Here is a 17,694-nt window from a genome sequence, read left to right as displayed (position 1 = left end):
ATGGAATCTTGTTGGTAAAACGAAGCTATTTGTTGTTAGTGGCAGTTTTTTTTTTTTAATTTATAATATTGTTAGTGGAAGTTGTGTGCAAATAAGCTTATAGTTGGCTACATTTTTATTCACCATGTCAAATATATAATAATTCAGTTGATGTTATCTTTTATTGATGTTAGATTCATTTTGTGAATGTATAATTCAGATCATCTTATGTGTTGCCTATAACTTAATTTTTTTTGTCATCCTTCACGAAAATTTTTTGTGAAATCCCAGCCGATGATTTCCACGGGTATCCATGGGAGGCATGCATAAATCAAGCCAATCATGAGACACGTTAATTTCTTTCTATAGTTAGATGGTTGATTTAGGAGGATTGTATTAGGGTAATAATGACTTTATTTGTTTCTTTATTTAATATCATGTATAGATCTGTAAGTAGTGATAGATTTGTGCAATAACGAACAAGTTTCCCCTTTTGAATCTATGAATTCGACATTCTATCAGAGCAAGGTTTGGACTTCATTGCCGTTGCTAGATAATCGTGAGGGGATACTCGGAAGAAGCAGAAAGAAGAAAGCGGCCTTCATTGCCGTATCACCTATTTAGTGTGAGCGCCCTCGGTGCCCGAGCAAAAAATGAAGCTTTTGCAGACGGATGAGATCAAAATCATGAGAAAACTCACACGCAGGGCTCGGACAGAGGAGGAGATCAAATCGTGCGTCTGGATGTAATCCGACATCCGAAACTTTAGCGACATCCAAATCAAAGCGCACAAGAGGTCTTTTGGAGGGTTCTTGTATGAGAGCATAAAAGAAATCGAGCAAACATCCACATACGTATGCTCAACCAGAAGGATCAATTGAGGAAGAAGAGGCCTTTTGTAGGGCGCTCATATGAGAGAATAAAAGAAATAGAGCGGACATCCACCTATGTACGCTCGAATGGAAGTACCAATCGAGGAAGAAGAGGTCTTTCGCGTGTCATATGGAGGAATCAAGCGTTATCTAGTGCGTATCAGCTGGAAGACTCGAGTCAACAATTTATATAAAGGAATCATCCAAACACGATATCTAAAAGACTCGACCCGAGGTGTAAACTTGCTCGTGCGTCTTGATTGAACCGGAGCTATTTTAACAAGCATCGACCTTCATCTTGCAGATAGTTTTCATTGCTATCATTCGAAACCACAATGTCTGAAATTAATCTTCTCAGAGTATGGACCAAATTGAGGATTCTATGATGCATTAAGGACGAGGTGATCTCCATGGTATGCAACCGTCCTATCGCTTAAATGAGAAGAACTGTCAAAAGTGTTGTCAATTTGTGAAGATCTGCTTGAAAGGAAGAGGAAAAATACATTTCCTCCTTGGAGGGGAGTCAAAAGAAAGAGATCCTAATTTTTGGGCATGGGATGAAGCAAACTCCATGATTATGTCATGGTTGTGGAATTCCATGACTCCATAAATTAGTGATACGTTAATGTTCCTATCCACTACAAAAGGAATATGGGATGCCGTTAGACTAACCTTGTCAAAAGTTCGGGATGTTGCCCAAATCTTTGAAATTAAGGTGAAGATGGGAAGCACAAAACAAGGAAACAAGATTGTGACATAATATGTCACTCTCCTTCAAAACTTATGGCAAGAACTTGATCACTACAGATGCATAGAGACTAAGTATTCAGAGGATGCTGCTATCCTGAAAAACTTTATTGAAAAAGATAGATTATATGATTTTCTTGCAGGACTAAATACATAATTTGATCATGTGAGAGTCCAAACTTTGGCAAAGAGGAGACAACTTCATTAAATGAGACCATTTCTCTTATTTCGTGCTGAAGAAAGTCGATGAGGTGTCATGCTAGAGCCAAAGGTTGTTGAATGTTCAATAATTGTGACAACCAGAGAAGCACCATAGAAGGAAAAAGGTAAGGAATCCTAAAAAATTGAAGGCTCCTTTTGATGCAAGACAAAGAAAGAAAAATGCTGGAAGATACACAGAAAGCCTCCCAGTAAAGAATGGAACCAAATAAGTGGACCGAAGACTACATCATAAGCTAACACTACAACAAGTCAGCACATCCCAAAAGTGCAGTCCAGCTTTGGAGAGCTCAATAAAGAAGATATTGATAGGCTAAAGCACTGATATAGCTTAAAAAACTACCTGCATCCTCTTCTTTTGCACTTTCAGTTAAGTTTCCTATATCCATTGGATTAAGTGCCTCTAGAAATCATTTGAAAGTTTATGGATTATTGACTCAGGAGCCATCGATCATATGACACACTCCACTACCCACTTTCTCAATTATACTCCTTGCCCAAGTGATACAAAAATCATCTTTGCTAATGGTTCTCTTACTACAATAGCAGGCCAAAGAGACATAACCTTATTTCCCTCCCTTTCTCTAAAAATATGATCAATGTACCTCAATTTTTCACGAACCTAATCTCCATACAAAAACTTACCAGCGACCATAGTTGTCAAGTATTATTTAACCCTACCTGTTGTTTATTTTCAAGATTAGATATCAAGGAAAAAGATTAGAGTTTCTAAGGAGAAAGGACTGTACTGCCTGAAAGAGCTGAACAAATCTAAAAGCATCAATAATTGCTAATCTATGTTATCCCTAGTTGATAAAAAATCCATTACTTAGCTTCATCATTTTAGATATCCATCTTTTGATGTCTTAAAATATATTTATCCAAAATTTTTTTATAAATTGAGAAATGAATATTTTTATTGTGAAACCTGGGAGTTAGTCAAACACAAAAGAGTTTCTTTTTCAAACAAAAATGAGAGATGTAATATACCCTTCTATCTTATTCATAGTAATATATGGGGACCCAAAAAAATCCGTGATACCTTTGGGGCTCGATGGTTTTTATCCTTTTTGATGACTCCACTCGAGTCTCTTGGATTTTTCTCCAAAAAAATAAATTTGATGTTACCACTATTCTTTCCAATTTTCACACCATGATTTAGAACCGATTCGGGGTAAATATAAGAAAATTTAATTACGACAACGCCAAAGATTACTTTAACTAAACCATATCCTCATACTTTCAAAAAGAATGTATCATTCATGAATCTTCATGTGTTCACACTCCACAACAAAATGGGGCTGCAGAAAGGAACAATGGTCACCATCTAGTCTCCACCCATGCATTTCTATTCAAATACAATGTATCCAAATTCTATTGGGGGAAAGCCCTCCTAAATGCCACATATCTCATAATCCGATCACCTTCAAAAACCTTGGGATTAATAATATCAATGGATATTCTATCATCCTTTTACCCTGGGTTTCCAACCCATAATAACCTTACACCCAGAATCTTTGGGTGCACTGCCTATGTCACTTACCCAACCAAAATAGAGGAAAATTAGATCCAAGAGAACTTAAATGCATCTTTGTTGGATATTCATTCACCCAAAAAGTTTACAAATGCACCCCCCACAAAAAAACCCTTGGATCTGTTGATGTTACTTTTGATGAACAAAATTCCTATTTTATTAATTCTCATCTTCGTAGGGAGATTGAAATTTAGGGGTGTCAATATTTGAGCGCTCGAAAACTCGATTCAAACCTGACCCAAAAATTTCGGGTTAGGGTCAACTCGAACTCAAAACGGGTCAGGTTTGGGTTCAACATTTCGACCCGTTTCAAAAATTGGGTCGGGTTCAGGTTAACCATTTGACCCAAAATTGATCCATTTTGACTCGACAACCCGAGATTGACCCGATTTTGACCTGTTTTAAACACAAAAGCGGAGATTGACCCGTTTTGACCAAAAAACTAGCAATTTTTTTGTTGAAAACGGGTCATTTGGGTGGTGTCGGGCTGACCCGAAGCGGGTCGGGTTCGGGTCCGGAAAATCGACCCGTTTTTAAAAACGGGTCGGGTTCGGGTTGACCCGAATAGTGCTGGGTCAGTTTCGAGTTCGACCCGAACTCAACCCGTGCCCCGAAATTGACACCCCTACTGAAATTGACGAAAATGAGGAGAGTGAGCTTGCCCCTCTTAGCCTTCAACCTCTACCTCCACCTCCATCTCAAACCAATCCACTTAAAATTGAAATCAAAGCCTGAGAAACTGAGGAAAAAGTTGTTATTAGATTTGGGAATGTGTATTCCAGGCGTACAATGCCAAACTATATTCCAGAGTAGATCCAAGAATCTGAATCATCTCTTGAAATCGAGGTAATCTCAAGTTCTCTAAAGAAACCTCCCTTATACCCCATAACCAACTCTATATCCTTCGATAACTTCTCATCTTCACACAAAACTTCCTGGTTACACTAAATGATATTCATATTCTTAATGATATTTCTGAGGTCCTATTTGATGAAAATTGGAAAAGTGTCTTGAAAAATGAAATGCAGACCTTGTAAAAGAAGAATAATTGGGAGATCACCAACCTATCAGTATGAAAAAAATTAATCGGTTGCAAATGGGCATTCTCTAAAAAATACAAAGCTGATGGTACACTGAAAAGGTATAAAGCAAGACAAATGGTGAAATGATACACTCAAACATATGACATCGGCTATCAGGAAACCTTTGCACCTGTGGCCAAGATGAACATTGTCAGGATCATACTCTCACTAGCAGCTAATTATAATTAACATATGGAATAGTTGGCTGTGAAAAATGCATTCCTATACGGGGACTTGGAGGAAGAGATATTTATGGAGATTCTACCAGGATCTGAGGAAAAATCTGGGGGTAACAATGTTTGTAGGTTAAAAAAGGCTCTATATGGGCTAAAACAGTCACCTAGAGTCATGGGGACTATAGTCACCATATACTATTCTTTAAACACTCAGACTCAGAGGAAGTGACAATATTATTAGTTTATGTAGATGATATTATCTTAACTCGGAATGATGAAAAGGATAAAGCTATTCTAAGAAAATGTCTTAACAAGGAATTTGATATCAAAGAACTTGGTAGACTAAAATAATTTTTTGGAATTGAAGTAGCCCACTCCAGCAAAGGAATTTTTATTTCACAATAAAAATATATCAAATATCTTCTTAAAGAAAACAAGGAAAGTAGCTTGTAAACCAGCACCAATACAGTAGAACCAAATCTCAAATTGGGGTAAGTTGAAGACGATATAGATGTAAATAAGGGAGCTTACCAAAGACTTGGGAAATTAAACTACCTTTTCCACACCATACTAGATATTACATTTGCTGTAAGTATGGTTAACCAGTTCATGCATAAATCCAAAAAAAACTCACATGCAAGCTGTAAATAGAATGCTGCACTACCTTAAGGCAAATCCATGGAAAGATTTTTCTTTAGAAGAGACCACAGAATAACCCTAGAAGCTTATATTGATGCAGATTATGCAGGTTCATCAGTAGATAGACGATCTACCTCTGGATGCTGAACATTCCTTGGAGGAAACCTAGTTACGTCGAGCAGCAAGAAACAGAACGTGGTGGCAAGATCTAGTGCAGAAGCAGAATATGGAGTTATGGCCTTGGGAATATGTGAGCTACTATGGATCAGGTTGATTCTAGAAGACCTAAGGATCAAGTAGGAGATCTCATGAAGCTACATTGTGACAACAAATCAACAATCAACATAACTCACAATCCTGTTTAATATGACAGGATCAAGCACATAGAAGTGCATAAACATTTTATAAAAGAAAAAATTAGATAGTGGTCTTATATGTCTCTACCACGTCTCATCAAATGACCAGTCTGCAGACATCCTTACCAAGGGATTGGATAACTCTGCCTTTCTCGGGCTGATTATCAAGTTGGGAATAACATAATTATCTTTCCCAACTTGAGGGGGAGTGTTAAATCTTAGCTGTTGTTTAGTGTTAAATCCCATCCGACAATTTCCAGAGAGATCCTTGGGAGGCACGCATAAATTACGCCAATCATGAGACACCACGCTAATTCCTTTTCATGGTTAGGTGGCTGATATAGGAAGGATTGTATTAGGGTAATAATACTTGATTCTATAATTTATTTGTTTCTTTATTTAATATCGGATCTATAAATAGTGATAGATTTGTGCAATAAAGAACAAATTTTTCCCTCTCGAATCTCCGAATTCGACATTTTTTTATTTTGTCATTGTACTGATTTAGAGGAGTGGAGTAATTTCAACCGTTGAAGTAATTTAATTGAGTATATATAAATTAGATACCGGAATTTATTCTTAAGTGACATTAGTAGAGATCATCTACCATTTTTTGCGCCATCATTGCATCATCATCATCGTGCACTCACAAGCGAAATATTTAGCCATATGGTGCCTTTTTTCAAATTTTAGTTTGGTCATACTGATCAGTTTTTTTATTTAATGTGATTTTGTTAATTAGCAGGGTTTATTTCGTGCGTGAGTCTTTTCAGTGCTACCATCTGTTCTTTTTCTAAGTGCATTTTTCATATTAATGCACTCTTTAAATGTTATACCTATATGATTGTGAATTTTTAAGCTTCTAACTATGTAGATTGATTAATTGCTTTATTAGCTGCTAATTGTGCACTGGTACTTTATGGCAGGATGTGTTGATCACAGTCAACCTCTTGATGTTTAGTTTTATTAATTGCAGATGTAGAACTGTTGCACTATATTTTTATTTTAGAGGCTATTGAAGTATCTACTACATCTTAAATACTTCAGGTCAAAGAGATACTTTCACACTATCCTTCAAACTACAAGCAATCTGCTGTTATTCCTTTATTGGATCTTGCGCAGCAACAGCATGGTGGATGGATTCCTGTTTCTGCAATGAATGAGGTATATCAAGGTGTAACTGATAGAGTTCACCCGAGTTGGTATACCTTGCATTATCATCATCATAAGTTATTACCCCACTCCACTAAATCATCATATTAGGAAGCATTTGATACTATTCAGTTTTTTTTTCACATTATTCTGAGTAACTTTAGACCATGCTAGCTGTGAACTATTTTTCTTTTCTAATATATTCATATAATTCTTTCTATGCATGTAACTTTACCTTTCATTATGGTCCATACATCCCTAAATCAGCTCAATCTACCCCCTTATACTAAATAGGATATTACTATCGCTCTGTCTATAAGATTCTGAAGCCATCTCACTTTTTTTTTTTGTCTGTCTTTACCATAAATTCATTGTTTTACTCTTAACATTCTTCTGCAGATTACTTGGTTAGTAATTCGTTAAATATAGTAAATTCAGTTATTATGTTTTCATAATAATTTATTGCGAGTGAAAGTTTATGTTCCCAACTCTGCTTATTAGTTTTGGACTTTAAGATGAAGAGGCAGAGTATGAAAAATATAACATATCATTGTTTTAGGATTAGATGGTGGTATTTAAAGTACTCTAACAAAAATATCTTTGAGAGTAAGATTCATGATCTTAAGATTTCCTCGGTACATGAGGAAGTTAATATTATGTGATAAATAGTAACTTGCAATATTAAAAATGTTGTAAAAGATGTGTTTGGAGTATCAAAAGAAAAAAACTTCTAATAGTATAGATAGTTGGTGTCGGAATCAAAATGTGTAAGAAAAGATAAAAAATAAGTTATATTATAAAATTTAGTTTAGATGTAAAAATTTTTAAAATTGAGAAAGATATAAAGTTGCCCATAAGGAGTCTAAGAAAGTATCTTGCGATGCAAAGATTTTAGCTTTTAATGATTTATATAATATATTAGGTACTAAAGAGGGAAAAAGATATATGTATAAGCTAGCCAAACAAAGAGATAGTAGTAAGGATTTAGTTCATGTGATGTGCATTAAGTATGAAGATCAAAAGGTACTTTTTTTAGAAGAGGATATTCAACAAAGATGGATGAGATATTTTGCTAAGCTTTTTAATGAATATTGTGAAAATACGATTGACTTTAGTGACCTTAACACTCTAAATGAAAATGGATATTTTTGTTTTTATCAGCGTATTATTAAAACTGAAATTAGAGGGACTTTAAAGAAAATGAAGTGTGGGAAAACTGTTGGCCCTAATGATATTTCAATAAAGGCGTGGAAATGCTTAGGAGATGAAGAAATTTCTTGGATTACTAAACTTTTTAATATTATTTTAAAGACTAGAAGGATGCCAGATGTGTGGAGAATGAGTGTGTTGATTTTTATCTTGAGGAGTAAAGGTGATGCACAAGATTGTACAAATTATAGAAGAATTAAGTTGATGTGTTGTACTTTAAAATTATGGGAGAGAGTTATGGAGCATATGTTATGATGTAATACTAATGTTTTTCAAAATCAATTTGGATTCATGTCGGGTATGTCTACTATCGAAGCCATACATTTATTGAGAGGTTTGATGGAGAATTATAGAGAGAAAAAGAAAGCTGTTCATATGATATTTATTGATTTAGAGAAAGCATATAATAAAGTTATAAGAGAAGTGCTATAGAGAGTTCTAAAAAGAAATGGATTAATAGTGCTTATATTCAAGTCATTAGGGATATGTATGCTGGAGTTGTTACTTGTGTTCAAACACCAGGTGGTTTGACCAAGTATTTTCCAATTTCAGTTGGATTACATCAAGGATCAGCCTTAAGCTCGTATCTTTTTGCTTTAGTCATGGATATTTTTATTAGAGATTTGCAAGAGGATGTTCTCTGGTGTATGCTTTTTTGCTGACGATATTCTTCTTGTTGGTAAGACTGAAGAAGGAGTTGAAGGTACACATGACTTATGGAGGTCATCCTTAGAGTTTAAAGGTTTTCGTTTGAATAGATCTAAAATCGAGTACATGTAGTGTAATTTTAATAGTAATAGATCTAGTGGAGGTTTTGTGACTTTGAGCGATCAAGTCATTAATAAGAGTACATGTTTTAGATATCTTGGGTCTATTGATCAGAATGATGGTGAAATAGATGGGGATATTATTAGTATAATTCAAGTTGGATGAATGAAGTGGAGGAATGCATCGGGCATGTTGTGTGATAGAAAAGTACCACCCAAACTTAAGGGAAAATTCTATAAGATGGTGGTTAGACCTGCAATGCTTTATGACGTAGATTGTTGCCATTAAAAGAGAAGCATAATATTAAGTTAAGTGTTGCAGAGATGAGGATGCTCAGGTGGATGAGTGGCTTTACACTTAGAGACAAGAGACGAAATGAGCATACACGTGAAAAGGTTGGAGTAGCTTCAGTGGCAGATAAGATTAGAGAGAGTCTCCTTAGATGGTTTGGTCACATAAAACGGCGGCCGTTCGATGACCTGGTTAGGAGAGTAGATGCATTAGATTTAACCTATGTTAAGAAAGGTAGAGGTAGACCTAAAAAGACTTGGTTAGAAAATATTATAAATGACATTTTTTTATTAGATCTAAATGAGAATTTGACTCTTAATCGGACACAATGGAGAAAAAAGATTAATGTAGTCAACCCCACGTAGTGGGATGCAGGCTTGATGTTGTTGTAGTGTGGGTCTACCTTTTTCCAAAGTCATAATTTTTTATTTTTTTCAATATTATACTCAGCACGTCATTGTCCTGATTTGCAATAATGTTAATTGTTTGTGTTTAGATGTCAGTTGCCATTTAGGACTTGCTTGACATTTTTTTAGTAGTTCAAGGGTACTTTTGGCATTTTGAATATAACTTATTATTATAAATAACTTATAGGGCCATTAATTCATATGGTTGATGATGGCTAAATAAAGTTTTATTGTGCATCACTTATAGGGACATCTAGGGAACAATTCCTGTCCCTTGTTTTTATCAAGGAGGCATTTACTCTTTCTCGCTACTTCTTGTTTATCCTTTAAGGCTTTTATTTATTGTAGTACAATTTCTACTTTTACCTCATCATCATGAATAGCTTGAGCTAAACTTATCTGCTAAATTTTGCAACATTAACCTGTATCCATGAGAACTCAGTGTGATAACAAAACCCCATTAGCTGTAACAGAGGTTACGTGCTTGTTGACCTCACTTTCATTGTGCTCGAGCTCGACCATTGCATACACACATTGATTGTCTTTGAGTTTTTTCGTTTTGATCATCTTGGTACTCACATACCTGATGATTTCAAGTTGAGCTTCCTAATTAGGAGGACTTCCTAGTCATGTACACTAGATATCGCAATGTTCGCTCGATGATGCACGTCTCTCTGTGATCGTGATTTTTGCTCGATTTTGTGCACCTTATCTTAATTGTGATCTTCGCTCGATCACGTGTCTAGTTTTAATCCCGATCTTCGGTCGATTGTGTGTCTCACCACGATCACGTGGCATGTCGCAATCATCATCTCTATTCAATCAATTTGTATGGTTTTGACCAGCTCGATTAACTTACATTCGATTCAATTTATAAAAAAAGTTTGAAAATTTTGATAAAATTAATATTAATTGAATTCATATAATGTGTAAAATTTGATTAAATCTTGCTTTTAAATTATTCATTCCTCACAAAAATATAAATCGTCCAAAGAAGTTTTTACAACTTCTCCCTACTTTAATCTGCTAATAATAATAAATTAAAAAAATAAAAACCCAAAAGCTAAAGAGGGAGGCTTTGAATTTCTCTCCCATTTTCCGCAAAAACTGTCCCATGACCTTCATGATTAAGACCTCTCACGCGACTTCCCCTCTCTGGTTGATCACCATCTTCCTCAGCTGTGCACGCCATCGCTTCTAGGCTCTATGCCACTGCAAGCCACAATCTAGTCGCCATCCATGCAACCCCCAACCTCCCTTTCCGTTGGTCCCCGTGGACCTATAGAGTGCATTGATCGACTACAATCACTTCTCTATTGTAGTGCTGCAGGTGTCTTTTGAAGCTAGCAGTACTTTTCTTGCTCAGTACTTTTCTTTTTTCATCTGTTCAATAGCCTTTTATTCAGATCTTCAGTGTAAAGCATTGATGCTGTTGTTCTTGTTGGCCGTCAAGAACTTAATATTTAGCTCTCTTTATAGTTTTCTTTTTATGCTCAGATTGCAAGGGTAGTTGAAGTTGCTCCAATTCGTGTATATGAAGTTGCTACATTTTACTCAATGTTCAACCGGACAAAGGTATAATATTTCTATTTTTGAATTGATCTTTTCTTTTGGTCAGATTTATTTTAATATGATAAAAATGACATCTAGTTAGAAATGTGAATAAATTTGCTATTCCTCATGTAATTAGACTGCTATTGACTTTTAATGCATTACAGGTTGGTAAATATCACCTGTTGGTTTGTGGCACAACACCATGCATGATACGTGGGTCACGTGATATAGAAGAGGCTTTGCTAAAACACCTTGGAGTGAAGCGTAATGGTGAGTACATAAGTTGAGAATATGTAACATCACTCTTCTACTAGCACATTTGTTTGTGGTGACATAAGGAGTTTCTTACTTGCATTTTTACAGAGGTCACTAAGGATGGTTTGTTTTCTGTTGGAGAAATGGAATGCATGGTGAGCGCCTTTGGTATTTCTAATTACTCTAGTTTCCTTCATATTACTTGAGCTGTCATATTTGCCTATTTTTCAATTTTTGTACCTATTTATTACAAATTTTGTGCAACAACACAACGAGATTTAATGTGATTGAAGGAATAATGTTCATTGTGTTTTTTATATATCATTGTTTTGTAAGAAATTTTGTCCAATCATGAATTATGCAAACCAAACTTCAAATTTTTGGCATAAACTTTTACATCGAAGATCTTGAACAAGATGTTTTTCACAAAACCTTTGGTCCAACAATAATATCTTCATTAGAGACAAATACTAGCATCATGATCTAATGATAATCATAATGGTCCAATGATAATAGCTTTTTAGAGACAAATATTGTTATTACGTACATAGTTATTTCATGTATATACATACTAGCATAAGAAAACATGATTCCTTAATGTATCAAAATTAGTATTAAAATTAGCTCAGAGAGTCTAGTACAAAAAAGTATGAACTTAAATATAATGTTAATAATAATTTTCATTAATGCCCATCGGCCCCATCCTTTTAACATGTTCATTAAATATCTTTGATTGCAACCCTTTGGTTAATGGATACCTAACCATAACATTAGTGCCAATATGTTTAAATGTTGTTGAATTTCTTCTTTTGCGGCAAAATATTTCAATTACATACGTTTAGCACCCTTTAAATTTTTTTTCGTAGAAAGATGATTGTTGTAGTATCATCACAATAAATTTTTAGCAGCTTGACAATACTGCCGACTACTCCAAATTTAGAAATAAAATTCCTTGGCCATATTTCATGAATGGTGGCCTCAAAGCATGTCACCAACTCAATTTCCACAGTTGATGCATCAATGATGGAATGCTTTGCACTCTTCTAAGAGATATCTTCTCTAGCTAAAATGAATAAATAGTCGAATGTGAATTTTGTGATATCCATGCATCCATCAAAATCTGAATTTGAATATCCTATCAAGCTTATGGTGATCATATCTTCTATAAATGAGCATGTGTTTTTTTGTTCTTTGAAAATATGATAAAATTTTCTTTGCAGCCTTCCAATAATCCTGGATTATTTTGATGTTTGCCGCAGTCTTGAAAACAAAATTAATGTTTGGTCTAGCACAAGTTTGAGCATACACTAAGCTCCCAACCATAGATGTATAACGAATTTGTTTTATTTGTTTGCATTCTAATTCATTGTTTGGGCATTATATAATGATTATTTTATCTCAACTTTGAATGGGAATAACACTTACAAAGCACTTTTCCATCTTAGATCACTTAATTTTTTTTATTAATATATGCTTTTTGAGATAACCTTAAAACTCTTTGTGATCTATCATCGAATATTTCAATTGCTATCACATAAGATGCCTCACTTAATATTTTATTTCAAAGTTCATTGACAGAAATTTATTTTTCTTTTGTGGTTAACCAAGATTATTAGTAGCAAGCAAGATATTATTAATTTACAAAATCATAAATATAAATTTTCTCCCCCTTACTTTCAAATATAATCACCGATCATCAGTACTTTTTTTAAATATAAAGGAAATGTAGTATCATTGAAAGTAATATGCCATTGTTAGGAAGTTTATTTAAGTTTGTATATTGACTTATTAAGTTTACACACCATGTGACCTTTTCGTTCAACTGAAAAGTCCAGGCTAATATATATAAACTTCTTCCTCTAAATCTCCATTTGGAAAGCAGTTTTCACGTTTATTTGATGGAATTTCAAATCATAATGATCCACCATTACTATAATAATTTTAAATGAGTCATTTTTCGAGATAGGAGAAAATATTTGTCTGTAGTTAACACCATCATTCTGAGTGAAACCTTTGACAACAAGTTTAGCCCTATATCATTTGATATTGTCATTGTGTTGCATTTGGTCTTAAAGATCAACTTATATCCAACTCTTTTTGAATCTTTAGACAATTCAACAAGATCCCTTACTTCATTGTGATGCATTAATTTCATTTCCTTTCATGGTATCTATCCACTTATTAAAACTAGCACTATTCTTGATTTATGAAAATGAAACTGGATCTTTATTAATTGCTAAGTCAATATCCGACAAATACCAAAATATGAATATCAAAAGGTCCATATATGTTAGTGTGCATAAATTTCAAAAGTTGTGTGCTGCTTATGACTACTTTCTTAATTTTATGTCTTCTATTTTTTTTCTTAATACAATCCATATAAATACCAAAATCATTTAATCCAAATAAGAAAGGTTTTTATTCGTTGTTAATCTTTATTTTCTTTCGTTGATTATATAATCTAAACATTTATGTCACAAGTAAGTTGAACTTTTTTAATTAAATTATTTTTAATTTCAACATAATGATGCAAGGTATGATGCACCGACACTTCTCCTCAAAGAGGTTTGCAGTGTCCGACACGACTCTGACATGTGTCAGGCACGCCGAAAACGTGCCCGAAAAAAAAATTAAATACAAATTGGATGCGCGTGTCCGACACTCGTGTATTAAGTATTTTATGAAAGTTTTTTAAATATAATTTCTTGTATTTAAAAATTTCATTTGTTTAAAATATAAAAATTAAAATTTTTTATTTTCTATCGACAACACTAAATGAATCGCCCTCACTCAATACCCCATTCATCGAATATTCTAATTTTTATTTCTTTTTGGCGAGTCGCAACTTTATTTTCACAATAATGTCCGATGTCATCTCAACATCGACATCCGACGTCGTTACACATCAACATGTCTAAACCATTTCAATATCAAAGTCTGACATTGTCTTGACATTGATGCTATATGCTAGCAATTTCTACACTCACAACTTAGCAACTCATCTTTGTTTTGCGTTTTCTTAACATGGACGACCAACGCCTTCTCAACATTGACGACAAATGCCTTTTTTACATCGACGCCCGATACTTACTGCATAACATCGATCCCTGACTCTCAATAACATTATCGTCTCCTCTCTCGATGTTTGATACACGGCATCAATGCCCAACTCTAGACATCTTAATATTAGTCATTTTCAGCACAAGTTCTAGTTAAATGACTTATTATTTTTAAATTATTTTTAATTTTATACTTATTCAATTTTTATATACTATTTTTAAATCATAAAAATTATAATATCATGTCCAACTTGTGCCGACCCCACGTAGAGGGACAAATGCTTGATGTTATTGTTGTTGTCCAACTTGTATCCGTGTCCTATATTTTTAATAATTGACATGTCACGTGTTCGTGTCGTATCGTATCCGTGTCGTCGTGTCCATATCTGTGCATTATAGGATGCAAGGTTCACAGACTCTTAAGAAATAATTTTCAAGTTTTAATTTGTATAAACCATCACCAAGAACACTAGAACCAATAAAATGATTATGTTTAAACAAAACTGAAACATCAATTACCAAATGTAATATAATATCTAATTGTATAAAATTGTATCCATTTCCAAACCATCACAAAGGAACCAAATTTTAAGAAACAGAAGGAGCATAAAAAAGTTTGAAAAAGATTTAAATGATGTCTAGTGTCTAAAACAAATGATATATTCTGATTGCTTCAACTAGAGTTTGACTTGGTTTCCCATGAAAGTAAATTTTTTATTTGGCTTTATGATTTGAGCCGTTAAGGAATCCTCACATTGCATTTGAAATATGCGTGGTACATTTAGAATCAAACCGTTATGTATTTGATAGACCAGTCCTTAGACTGATCCAGCTGGTCCATCATGGACTGCCCTTGGTTTACCAACCCGCCCCAATCATTGTCGCCCCCTTTGAGGCTGGTTCCAACAGCCATATTAAGGAAGAAATTAGGAGGAAAATTTCAAATTGAGGGGCTGTTTTGATATTAACTATATTTTGTATGCTTTAAATGTATTGTTTACACTAGGGTTAGGTTGGGATCTTGTGTTTTTTGAAATTTGGAGGGTGATTTGGATTTGTTTGGGCTCTAGCAGTGTCTAGAGATTTGGGAGAGCCAAATCCTCCTTTCTAATTGAGGATCTATTGTATCTTACAGTTTTCTTTCATCTATTATCAATAAAATACTTTCTCGCTAGTTTTTTCCACCAAAATTCCTCTTAATTTCTTGTTTGGAACTTGTTGAAATTCAAATTTTAGCCAAGAGAATTCATTTTCTCTTGGAGTGTTTACTATCAAATTGGTATCAGAGCATCGTTTCGTGCTACCTATGACTGGGAGAAAAGTGAAAGTATTGGTAGGAGAAATGGAATAATTTAAATCAGATTTTGTGGAGAAAATGTCTGAATTTGAAGACCAATTTTCAGCCGTCCATGAAAAGATGAATGAGAAGTTTGTTGTCGTGGAAGAAATGTTAAGGAAGCTGCATGAGGCCCAACCCAAAATGACGACATTGGAGGCAAAGGGAGCCATCAAAGTGCCAAGGAAGTGGTATAAATCCTTATTTAATAAGGAGAGGGGAAAACCAAGAGGTGGAGATTTTGGAGTGGGGGGGGGAGATGGGATGCATCTCCTAGAACCTATTTCTAGGGCGAAGATGGGTAGTAGGCATAAAAGGATGGGTGCTAATTTTGCAAAACGAGGGTTTGATTTTTAGCATAGGGGTGAGTGGAACAAAAGGAGAGGTGATTTTCAAGAAGGGTTTGGGTACAAGCACAAAAGGGAGGATTTGGACACGAGGGGAGCACCACCCCTTCGTGGAATGTGAGTTTTTGGAGGATTCAAGGGAAACAGAGGCGATTCGAGAGTGAGGAAGCTAAAGATGCCCCTTTTTGAGGGAGATGATGCACGTGGGTGGATCTACATGGTGGAGAGATGTTTCACTATCAATAGCTTGATGGATGAGGAGAGGCCGACAACAATTGGCCTATGTTTGGAAGGGAATGCCTTGACTTGGTACCAATGGAGGGACATAAGATGACCCATACAGAGTTGGAGGGAGTTCAATGATTACTTGCTGCAACGCTTTCGAACTAACAGAGGAGGGGACTTCTATGAGCAATTTTTCATCCTGACACATGATTGATCGGTGATAGAGTACTGGAAGAGGTTTGAGTACCTTGCTAGTCGATTGGACCGGCTTTCTGAGACATTGTTAGAGAGGAACTTCATGACGGGTCTCAAACCAGAGATCCGGGCAGCAATTAGAGTGATGAAGCCTCATAACTTGGGAGAGGCTATGGAGCTAGCGCAGTTAGTGGAGGACTAGAAGCATCTGGAAAGGAGGGCCAGAGGCAACTATTCAAGAGGATCGTACAGGATAACCACTACTTTCTTAACTCCTAAGTAGCCAACACCATGAATCTTTCATGAGGCCCCAAAGAAGAAGCCTATAGGAGGGCGAATTTGAGGAAATTTCAAGAAGCTCATTGAGAAGGAGCTACAGGAGAAGAGGTTGAAGGGATTATGTTTTAGTTGTGATGAGAGGTACACCATCGTGAATGAGGCAGTGGTAGATGACGAAGAAGAGATGCATCTTGACATGGCATAGGTCTCCTTAAATTCAATGGTGGTATTCACTCTGAATCACACCATGAAAGTGAATAGAGAAATAGTAATAAGGAGGTAGTGGTGCTACCCACAATTTAATCTCCAACCAGGTCGTTGACTAATTAGGGGTGAAGTTGGTAGACAGGGAGTTATGGGGTGATGATGGGCACTAGGAATGTGGAGACAGGTAGAAGAGTATGCAGAGGAGTGGTTTTGACTATACAGGGGGTCCAAGTGAGAGAGGTCTTCCTTCCCTTAAAGTTAGAAAGCACTGATGTTATCTAGGGATGAAGTGGCTACAAATCTTGGGGGATACCCAGGTGAATTGGGGAGCATTGACAATGTAGTTTGTAGTGGGGGGAGGGGGTGGGAGGCGAATGATGATTAGGGGTGATGCAAGGTTATCCAAAGCCATTGTGTCACTCAAAATCATGGTGGGGACCTTACAGGAAGTGGAAGGTGGATTTCTGGTGGAGTTGTAGAGCTTAGAGGGGGTAGATTGGAGGAAGAGGGAGACATTCCTCTTTCAATACAACTGCTTATACAATAATTTAGTGAGGTTTTTCATCCACCTCAAGGTTTGCCCCCACTGAGACAGCATAAGCATGCCATTACCTTGAGAGAGGGAGTGTCACCAATCAGTGTCAGGCCATACTGCTAACCTCAAATTAAGAATGATGAGATTGAAAAGCTGATCTGAGAGATATTAGAAGCAGAGATCGTTTAACTGAGTGTGAGTCCTTTCTCTAGTCTAGTCTTATTGGTCATGAAGAAGTACCTGAGCTGGAGATTTTGCGTAAACTATCAGG

The 17,694-nt window shown here is 35.5% G+C and overlaps 1 protein-coding gene across 1 annotated transcript in view; it reads left to right on the top strand.

The window, feature by feature from the left end:
- Positions 1 to 17,694, top strand: part of LOC110110469 (NADH dehydrogenase [ubiquinone] flavoprotein 2, mitochondrial) — a 28,495-nt gene that overhangs the window by 732 nt on the left and 10,069 nt on the right. Inside the window, exons 4-7 of the mRNA XM_020841958.2 lie at positions 6,652 to 6,768; positions 10,929 to 11,006; positions 11,150 to 11,255; positions 11,349 to 11,395. Coding sequence (XP_020697617.1) covers positions 6,652 to 6,768; positions 10,929 to 11,006; positions 11,150 to 11,255; positions 11,349 to 11,395 — 348 coding nt within the window. The remainder of the gene's footprint in view (positions 1 to 6,651; positions 6,769 to 10,928; positions 11,007 to 11,149; positions 11,256 to 11,348; positions 11,396 to 17,694) is intronic.

This window comes from Dendrobium catenatum, unplaced genomic scaffold, assembly GCF_001605985.2.
Source record: "Dendrobium catenatum unplaced genomic scaffold, ASM160598v2 fragScaff_scaffold_1520, whole genome shotgun sequence".
NCBI classification, from domain to species: domain Eukaryota; kingdom Viridiplantae; phylum Streptophyta; class Magnoliopsida; order Asparagales; family Orchidaceae; genus Dendrobium; species Dendrobium catenatum.
The sequence above is the reverse complement of the archived record's forward strand: the minus strand, read 5'-3'. Positions and strand labels throughout refer to the sequence as shown.